The sequence below is a fragment of the Nematolebias whitei genome, chromosome 8, assembly GCF_014905685.2.
Source record: "Nematolebias whitei isolate Nwh7 chromosome 8, NemWhi1, whole genome shotgun sequence".
Classification (NCBI taxonomy): Eukaryota; Metazoa; Chordata; class Actinopteri; order Cyprinodontiformes; family Rivulidae; genus Nematolebias; species Nematolebias whitei.
In genome coordinates, this window is record NC_056505.1 from 3,638,855 (window position 1) to 3,649,722 (window position 10,868).

The 10,868-nt window shown below is 41.1% G+C and overlaps 1 protein-coding gene across 1 annotated transcript; it reads right to left on the reverse strand.

Annotated features, from left to right (window-relative positions):
- Positions 1 to 8,929: 8,929 nt before the first annotated feature.
- LOC119412946 (GTPase IMAP family member 9-like) lies at positions 8,930 to 10,567 on the reverse strand. Its single transcript, XM_037679955.1, has 2 exons — positions 9,861 to 10,567; positions 8,930 to 9,290 (listed from the first exon to the last, which is right to left on the reverse strand). The coding sequence occupies exons 1-2, from the start codon at positions 10,565 to 10,567 to the stop codon at positions 8,930 to 8,932; spliced, it is 1,068 nt and encodes a 355-aa protein (XP_037535883.1).
- Between the last annotated feature and the right edge of the window lie 301 nt (positions 10,568 to 10,868).

Sequence of the window (10,868 nt, forward strand, 5' to 3'; positions counted from 1 at the left end):
AGAATACGCTAAACTGAGAATACGCTAAACTGAGAATACGCTAAACTAAGAATACGCTAAACTAGGAAAGCGCTAAACTAGGAATGCGCTAAACTAAGAAAACGCTAAACTAGGAATGCGCTAAACTAAGAATGCGCTAAACTAAGAATGCGCTAAACTAAGAAAGCGCTAAACTAAGAATGCGCTAAACTAAGAATGCGCTAAACTAAGACTGCGCTAAACTAAGAAAGCGCTAAACTAAGAAAACGCTAAACTAAGAAAGCGCTGAACTAAGAAAGCTCTGAACTAAGAAAGCGCTGAACTAAGAAAGCGCTGAACTAAGAAAGCGCTGAACTAAGAATGCGCTGAACTAAGAATGCGCTAAACTAAGAATGCGCTGAACTAAGAATGCGCTGAACTAAGAATGCGCTGAACTAAGAATGCGCTGAACTAAGAATGCGCTAAACTAAGAATGCGCTAAACTAAGAATGCGCTAAACTAAGAATGCGCTAAACTAAGAATGCGCTAAACTAAGAAAGCGCTAAACTAAGAAAGCGCTAAACTAAGAATGCGCTAAACTAAGAATGCGCTAAAGTAAGAATACGCTAAACTAAGAATGCGCTAAAGTAAGAATGCGCTAAACTAAGAAAACGCTAAACTAAGAAAACGCTAAACTAAGAAAACGCTAAACTAAGAATGTGCTAAACTAAGAATACGCTAAAGTAAGAATGCGCTAAAGTAAGAATACGCTAAAGTAAGAATACGCTAAAGTAAGAATACGCTAAAGTAAGAATACGCTAAAGTAAGAATACGCTGAACTAAGAAAACGCTGAACTAAGAAAACGCTAAACTAAGAATGCGCTAAAGTAAGAATGCGCTAAAGTAAGAATGCGCTAAAGTAAGAATACGCTAAAGTAAGAATGCGCTAAACTAAGAAAACGCTAAACTAAGAATGTGCTAAACTAAGAAAGCGCTGAACTAAGAAAGCGCTGAACTAAGAAAGCGCTGAACTAAGAAAGCGCTGAACTAAGAAAGCGCTGAACTAAGAAAGCGCTGAACTAAGAAAGCGCTGAACTAAGAAAGCGCTGAACTAAGAATGCGCTGAACTAAGAATGCGCTAAACTAAGAATGCGCTAAACTAAGAATGCGCTAAACTAAGAAAGCGCTAAACTAAGAAAGCGCTAAACTAAGAATGCGCTAAACTAAAAATGCGCTAAAGTAAGAATGCGCTAAAGTACGAATACGCTAAAGTAAGAATGCGCTAAACTAAGAAAGCGCTAAACTAAGAAAACGCTAAACTTAGAATGTGCTAAACTAAGAATACGCTAAAGTAAGAATGCGCTAAAGTAAGAATATGCTAAAGTAAGAATACGCTAAAGTAAGAATACGCTAAAGTAAGAATACGCTGAACTAAGAAAACGCTAAACTAAGAAAACGCTAAACTAAGAAAACGCTAAACTAAGAAAACGCTAAACTAAGAATGCGCTAAAGTAAGAATGCGCTAAAGTAAGAATGCGCTAAACTAAGAAAACGCTAAACTAAGATTATACTACACACTAATATTACAAAAACAATACACCGAACAGCAGCACCATGAACTTTAGTCTTTTTATATGTTCCCCTACATATTTAATGTTTGTAGAGGTTAAAAAGTCCAAATACGTGTTTTTGAAACATTTTAATCTTTATCCTGATGCATGCTCAATAATCCAGGTAGAAAAATCTAAAAAAGTTAAATCTGGTCCTCTGGACATTCAAAAAAGCAAAACAAAGCAAATCAACAAAAAATGTAGAAACGTTTCGTCTCTCATCTGAGAGACTTCTTCAGTCTGAGGAGCTGTATTCAGCTCAGTCTCTTAAATAGCACCGTCTCAGGGTGGATCAACCAGTTTTGCTGCTGACAACCAAAACCAGCTGATCACATGCTCAAGAAGGACCATCAGCAGGAAGTGAGGAAGTCTCTCGGATGAGAGACGAAACGTTTCTACATTTTTTTTGTTGATTTGCTTTGTTTTGTTTTTTTGAATGTCCAGAGGACCAGATTTAACTTTTTTAAATTTTAATCTTTATTTTTTTAGAGCCTGGCTGATATTGAAATTTTGTCTATCACTGATATATTTGGAGGGGAAGGTTAATGCCGATAACTGATATAATGGCTGAACATTTCTGAGATTTGTCCTCCCCCAATAATTTAACGGCTACTTTTAAACCCGTTTTAACTCTTGACGTCTTCAAAAAGTCTAACGTGCGTTCACATTTTCTATCCTTCACTGTTCACCATAAAGTTATCAAGTGCGTTACAAAAATATAAATTAAACAAAGAACCTTCCTTCCCTGTCCGTTGTTTAAACAGTCGATCACGTACGGTGAAGGTCTCCTTACTATTGACGTTCTTTTTTTTTAGCAGAGAAGTAAACATTTCAGACAAACGACACATTTCATTGAGGACAACAAAGATAACGTTGCTAACACTGATATATATTTTACCTCTACGTTAGGTTTATTGTTCTGGATAAAGTTTTACAAGGCCTATTCTAGGTTATCTAAACGTTAGCTTGCTAACTTGACAAGTATGTAGCTAATGACGAGCAGGTTGGAGGATTGAAGATAATTTATTATTGTTGATTTGTTTTACAGATCTGTTAAAATAAACTTACCAGGCTCTGTTCAGCAAAATATGCTACACAGTATATTGCTCGCTGCTTCGACTGTGCTGAAAGTGAAACTTAAAGTAAACGGCCATGACTTGAAACTGGTCTTCATGCGCCCTCTGCTGGACAATTACGCCTTTTGCCAATAAGGACTCGGCTCATTCAGTGCTAACAGTATATCGGCGCATAATGGGACATCTATCACTGATATATGTCCCCAAAGGCGAATATCGGCCTAAAATATCGGCCCTACCGATACATCAACAGGGCTCTACTTTTTCAAACTGTTCAAGTTTCTCTTAAAGAAAGCTGCCCTATAAAGAGAGGACGGGCAGCTTATTGTTTCTGCATCTTCAGTCCAAGTCTGATGAAAACGAGTAAAGGGATGAATCATTTCCACAAGTGAAACGTCGTCTGAGCAGTTTGTCTGTTTAAAGAGGATGAAACAAAGCTTCAGATAAACGCTGAGCCGTCGGCGTGTTAAAGTGCTTACGTCCTGAGAATAATAAACGAGGCTGTTTCCTTTGATTCTCACACTCATTTACTGCATTGATTGGTTGTTGGCTGTATGGACAGCACTGAGGCCGGCTATCGGATCGGGTCATCACCTTATAAACACACTCGACGCCTCCTCAATACAGTCGCACCGCATCACCACGGATGGATGGAGGGATGGATTAATAATGAACACACACACAGAGGATGGGCCGGATCGACTCCGTTTAACTGCTTATGATCACCGTTGGCTGGGAAGTCCTCGGCTTTCCCTTGATTATTCTCCCCTCGTGTCGTCATCATCCTGAAGTCTACATCACCTGAACCCTGAGACCTCCAAACCAGCTGAAAGGTCCTCTTGTTTTGTTTTTCTGTCTTCGTGTCACGTTTTCAGTAGCATTCGTTTGTCTCTGTTCAAAGAGTTTTGAACGGAAATGTTCAGGTTGTCACGAAGAACCAATGTTTAAATTTTGGGTCCAGGAGTGACAGAGGCTGCTGCAGCTCGCCGTGCAGCTGACAGACAGAAGAAGAAGAGATGGGTGTCATGCCACCGTGTCTCCAGGTTTACATTGATGGAGAAAGCTGGATGCAGAACATATGAAGAGAATGAGAGCGTAAGAGAGCTGCGTTACTGCGTGAGTGGAGGTGTGCCATCTCCGAGAGCGTCTACTTTCCAAATCAAAAGTCCAGGCCACAACAAGCCCAATCTGTTTCACTTTACTTAAAGAATTCCTCAAAGTATATCTGTGATCCTTTCTAAGTTGAGAGTATAAATATCAAAAGGAGTACTTCGAGAGGTTGAATTTTTGGTCCAGAACTTTCTAAGACCCAGACAGGCCTGCTGGTCTCGTGGTGCGGGTCTTTAAAACCCCGTCTGTTTAAGGAGAAGTGATCGAGCTGCTGCAGGCAGGAGAGGAACAGAACCAGCATTTAAAAGTCTTTTGTTAACGGTTACAATTTATTTTCTGTTGATTTTATCAGCAGAGACGCCATTGAAGGTTTAGTTTATCGCTCAGGTATTTAATGTGTTTTATTCAGAATGTTTCTCTGAAGGTGGACGATGTGTCAGACCTCCGAGTGACTCGACAGCTGCTGAGTGAAGCTGAGAGGCTTTCATGCAGCTGTAAATCAGGTCTGTGCAACAGACGACACCCACAGACCCGTAATCATCACAGCTCCCACCGACAGAGGATTCAAGTTAAAGATGGATCTACTGCTCTTCGAAGGGAGCCGGATCTTGTAGATCCGGTCCTTCCAAAGAGCCGTTGAACAGTTAGTCATGTGGGACAGTCGTGCGTTTCCTGTGAGGGTCTGCATCCGAGGAGGAAACGAGAACGACTCTCAACCGTCAGCGACTCGATTCCCACCTTTCCTTTTTAAGAGCCGTTCAAAAGATTTCAGATTGTTCATGAACGCCACGCAGCCGGTTAGCTGTACCTCACACGAACGTCAGCGCCCTGATCCGTGTTTTCATCTGTTTCAGATTTATGATGCAGAGGGAACGTTGCAGCACTTCATTGATGGCAACGATCCCAGTAAGTCCAGTTGGATGAGGTACGTCCGCTGTGCCAGACACTGTGGAGAGCAGAACATGATGGTTGTACAGTACAGGTAAGAGACTCGCACCTGGTGGGGTCGTTACTCGTTATTAAGGTGTGTTTAGAACAGAAGACAGGAAATGACACTGACAAACTGTCGTCCTCTGTCCCACCATCTACATCAGGAAGCTGGACGGAGCGCCTCTGTCTCCTCCAGTTCTAATATGAAGCTAAACTGTCCCAGTTTATGGGTGCCGCCATGTTGTATCACAGGAGCCAGACTTTAAGCCCCGCCCACTGCCTCACAGTCAATCTGTGTTTTTATTTTTAGGGATCAAACAACTAATTTCGACAAAACATTCTTAATAAAAGAGCGAGCGACAGTAAGACCTACATGAATCAACACCTGGTCAAACATTACCTCAGTCGAGGTTTCTGTGTGAGGTCACATGTTAACACGCTGGGGGTGGGATGGGGCACATGCACCGCTGCTTCTACGTTTGCTCATGTTAAACAATAACAGTCTGTAGTTTTATGGTAGTTTAATATTAGTGGAGACAAACAGAACATCTGCTGATTCCAGGAGAAGCACACATTATTTAAAAGGAGTGAAGTGATGTTCCCACTGGGTGGAGTTTGCATGTTCTCTCCGTGCTGCGTGGGTTTTCTCCGGGTGCTCCAGTTTCCTCCCACAGACCAAAAACATGCATGTTAGGCTGATGGTGACTCTGAATTGTCCCCAGGTGAGAGAGAGAGTGAATGGTTGTTTGTCTCTGTGTCCCTGTGAGTAGTTTCTACAGATTCACAAGATGTTTGTAGAGATCTGGTGGAGGTCTGATGAATGTGTGTAGTAGACTACCTGTATAAATAAAGGTTAAATAAATAAAAAGTTCGGGGCTCTGTGAAAGATGTTCCTCATGGGGTGAGGACGATGCTGACGAAGGTGAGCTTTCACCCCTCGGCTGCCCACAGGAGCCTAATGATCTGAAGGCAGATGGGACCAGAGCACCACTGGTACCACTGGTACTGTGATGGACCCCTGAAGAAGGTCCACCTGAAGAAGGTCCATGTACAGCCTTGTGGTGAACTTCTAATGATTCAGAGAAGGTTTGACAGAAAGTTCTGTGAACAGATGAGACCAACATTCATTTCTTTGGTGTAGTCCAGAGACCTGGATTAGATGTAGAGATGTTATGATGGGCTCAGATCTGACGGTCGCCCTCGACTTGAACTCTTTAACAAATCAGGCTTGAGACTTTGACAAAGACGGCGGGTGATATGCATTCCAGGAAGGTTGCTGTCTTTTCCTGGCAGCTCCACCTAGTTCTTTCATTCGAAGCTTTTGTAGCTGAAATGGTCAGAACTTCCTTTAAAGACGGTTTTTACTGTAACTGTCAGTTTGGATGCCAAGAAGACGCAGCAGGAATGCAGCTTGGGCTGAATGTGAGTCACCATTTAACTTTGGACAAGCATGCGGGGGGATTTTTTACCAAACATTTCCTGTTCTTGTGACGCTCATTATTATTCAACAGGCTGCAGGAGCCATTTGGACATGTACATGTTTGTTACTGCTTGTAGTTGTTTTTATGTTCTCGTGATCAGATGTTGTCTTGGGAATGTGAGGGGACGTCCTCGTCACACCTGCACAGCTGAGGAACTTTCATTTTAGAGTCACTGCAGAAATGTTTGCACAGATTTATTTCAACACCGTTTCAAACAGATCTTCATAAATAATAATAATAAGTGTTTGAGTGCTCACGTCATGATTAATTTTGAAACAGACCAGTTAAATACAATTTTCAGACTTTCAGCTTTCATTCTGTGCATAAAACTCTGAATAAATCTGATTCTTGGTGTCCGTTTGCCAACATGCCCAGAGCTACTACCGGAAAATTCTACTAAATAATAAAAAATCAATGGTTAAAACTAGGGATGCACAATATTATTGGCATGGTATCGATATCGGCCGATATTAGCAATAAAGTTAAGTATTGGACATCGGCCATTCCATCACAATAACTCAGCGATATAAAAGGCATGGTTTATAAATATATATAAATATATATACATGCATAGTTGAGGATGAATTAATAAAAGGCACTGATTTTGTACGACAACCCAGTGACAAGGATGCCTGCAGCATCCGCTCAGCGTTATGACATCATGCACGCCGCTGAGTTTAGATTTGTGAAAATGTACAAATTTTCACTGTTCGAGTGTCGTCATTGTGTTAGAAAGAGTAAATGTCGTGAATAAATTTGATATCAAACATAATCCAGGTTGAAGTGTTACATCATTTTCAGACCCATTTTTGGCATCTGCATTTGGAAGGAGGCCAAACTGACAAAGACCATGTAGAGTAATGTCGTGTTTTAATTCAACAGCAGAGAAAGTCTCTGTAGTTTCTGTAAGTACGTCCAGGAAACAGAATATCGGTATCGGTTGGTTATTGGCCAAGTAAGTTTTAACATATCGGCCAAAAATCCAATATTGTGCATCCCTATTTAAAACAAAGAAAACTTCCCCCAAACTATCAACTATAAATGTTATTCAAGATTACAGTACAACTTTATTTATAAAGCACTTTAAAAACAGCACCGTTAGCCAAAGTGCTGTACACTAACACAAGCATAAAAACCATCAAATCAACAGATGCCATAAAAGTAATGAACTGTTAAAATCATAAAAGAGCAAACGGTAAAAACAATAAAAACAAATAACTTGAAAACAGTAAAACCAACATTTCAAGCTGAGTTAAAAGCCAACGAGAAAAAAAAAAGTCTTCAGAGCAGATTTAAGAACAGGAAGTGACGTCAGGGGCTGTTTAGGGTCAGCGACTGAGAACGCTCGGTCACCTCTCAGCCTCATGTTGGACTTTGGAACGACCAACAGCAGCTGATCTGCTGAGCTGAGAGAGAGGGGGAACATCTGGAGCTGGTCGAACAGATACTGTGAGACCAGGAAGACGCTTGAAAACAAATAAAAGAACCTTAAAATTAATCCAGAAACGAACTGGGAACCAATGTGGTGATTTTCAAATGGGGGTGATGTGCTCTTGTTTTGTGGTAGTTAAAAGGCGACCAGCAGCATTCTGAACCAGCTGAAGTCCAGTCAGTGACGACTGGCTCAGACCCACACAAAGTGAGTTACAGTAGTCCGGACGAGTTGTAATGAAAACATGGATTATAATCCCTAAATGATGTTGTGACAGAAATGGTTGGGCCTTGGCCGGTTGTCTCAGGTGATAAAAGCTGGACTTGATCACTGATTTAATCTGTGAATCAAGTTTAAAATCACACCCAGGTTAGCTGCTGTCTGTCAGGTGATGTGTTCAAGGACCCAGATCAGCACGGACTTTGCATTACTTATGATCCCTTATCATGTCTGAGCTTAATATATACATCTTAAACAGAGTGTTACTTGTCTTGTTACACCTGCAGTACAAGAACATTTGGCAGATTGAGTAGACCTGTCACGATAACAAATGATGCTGGGCGATTAATTGTCTCAGAAATTATTGCGATAAACGATATTGTTTTAAATTGGACAATAATTAGTAATTATTGTCAAATCTAAGAAGAAATGTTGGTTAATTTTTGTGTGTAGTACCTTTTTCAACCACTGGATGGCAGTTACTGACTGACTCAAAGGATGGATAGTGAGAGAGCGAGCAGTGTTTTTTTAAAGAATAATGGGAGGGAGGCCTCTTGACATGACATGGGCTGTCTCTCTTCGGTTCTCAAAATGGCGGATGCTCGGTGTGGTTTGATTTATCGTTTGAGTTCATGGTTGATGGTACAATTCTAGGTGCTGCATGCTAATTTACATCTCCTGATAAACTGACTGTACTCTTTTGTAAAAGAAAGTAAAAACCCTCCAACTGAAATTAGTTTAAATGGACAGAGTAAGAATTAAAATACAAACAAATCAACTAATGAACACCAGTTACTGTTTTTAAATCTGATGCAAGACAAACGTGTTTGACATGTAACCTTGAGCAAAATGAGAAAAAAAATCGAGCCTACATGTCACGTCAAATTTATTTATAAAGCACATTTAAAACAGCAGCTGTTTCCAAAGTGCTTTACAATAAAAATCCATGGCAGAAATAAAAATAACAATAGTTAAAAAGAAAAACAGAATGAACACAGAACATTAAACTAAGTGAAATGACACTGTGTTAAAAGCCAGAGACGACGGAGGTGTTTCACAAACAGCCGATGGGTGACCTGAGATCCTCGTGACACTGGAACTGTTGTCCACGTCTCACAAAATGCTGCAGCTCTGGTTGTCTTCACCTTTCTTCACCTGCTCCTGGATCCACAGGTCGATGTCGTCCTCATGAAGTCTCTTCAGCTCGTTGAGTTGCGTTTTGATCTCCTCCTCGCTCTGGAAGCAGAGCGTCGATCGTAGCTCTTTCATCTCTTCTTCGTGCTTTTGCAGCAGCTCGTCGTAACTTTTCTGACACACTTTGTTTTTCGTCAGCTGCTTTATTAAAAGATTGTTTTGTTGCTGCTGCTTCTGTTTCATGTCCTCCAACACAGCTGAAACATCTCCGCTGTATTTCTGCTTGAACTCGTTGAATTCTTCAGCTTGTTTTCTGGCTTCCTCAAAGTTTTTCTTCTGGATTTGCTCTAGGCGCTTGCTGAACAATTCTTTTGCTTCCTTCCATTCTCTGTCCTCCTTTTCTTTTCGTATTTGATCCTCCTCTTGCCTTTTGAGTTCGTACATCGTTTTTTCCTGCTCGTATACTTCTCTGAGCTTTTCCATTTGTTTCTGCTCTTCTTCACGTTTCTTTTCTTCCTCACGGCAGTGCTCCTCCCACCATTCCTTCCTCTCCTGCTCCCAGGCCTCTCGTTCTTGTCGTATTGATTCTTTGCTTTGTAATAATATTTTATTTATACTCTTTTGTGTATTTGCTTTCTTCAGGTTTTCATCTTTTTCATCCCATTCGCGTCGTTTCACTTCCTCTTCCCTCATCTTGACCTTCTTTTCTTGTTCCCTCTTTACCCTCTCCCTCTTCATCTCCTCCTCCTCCTTCTTAATGTTCTCCTGCTTTTCCTTCATTTTTTGGTCTACCTGATTTGTTTGTTCATTCATTTTAGCTGTTCGTTCTGCAGATTGAGTTCTTTTTTGTTGAAGTTCTTCTTGATGTTTCATTTCAAAGTTCTTCTGTAGTTCCTGTAGCTCTTCGTTTTTCCTCTTTAGTATCTTCTTCATTTCCTTCTGTATGGCTGCTTCTGCCTCTCCGAACATATTTGAGGTGTAATGGCCACCGCCATTTTTCTTCATCATTTCTTCCACCTTGTTTAGCAGCTCGTTCACTTGAGAACGATCGTCATCATTGTTGTTGAAGACTTGGTATCTCTCTCCACATTCAGTTATCAGTCTTTTAACAAAACTATCACCTTCTTCTATGTAACTCTCAAACGTTTGTTTCCTGAGATCATCTCCTTTGGTAAAAACAACGATGATGAAGTTCTCCGCCTTCTTGCCAAAGAATTCCCTGATCAGCTCCACAGTTTGTTTTTCCTCCTTTGTGAAGCGTCCGATCTGTAGGATGAGTAAGAAGACGTGAGGTCCAGGAGCCAGCAGGCTGACGCATTTCACGAGTTCTCGTTTGATCTCGTTGTTGGATAGAGCCGTGTCGAACAAGCCTGGTGTGTCGACAACAACGATGGGACGGCCATTGATCTCTCCTGTTTCCTTTTGACAAACTTTAGTTATTGACCGTTGACAGACCTTCGAATTAAAGCGTTCTTCGCCTAAGATGGTGTTGGCAGTGGCACTTTTACCACAGCCGGTCTTCCCAACCAGCACCATCCTGAGAGGCTCTGTGCTCTGCTCCTTCCGATCAACTGGACGTATTCCTTTGTATTTATTTTTACAGCTCTCTGGATTCATGGAGTTTGTGCGCCTTCTAACAGGAGGTTTGGGAAACATATCTTTGGTAAAACCAGTGGATCCTGCAGGTTTCATTTTCTCCACACTTTGTAACACTTCAGATACATCATGTTTATCATTGACGTTGAAGACTACGTATCGTCCTTCACAACACTGACAGAGCTCCTGGATGTCCCCGTTTCCTCGCAGAAACCACAGCTCAGCTGACGTTGCTTTTGCCTCCATATAGAAAAGAATCATTGTGAATCCATTAACCCTTGAGCTGAAGATGTTCTTGATGGTTTCCAGCTCTTTTTTGTCT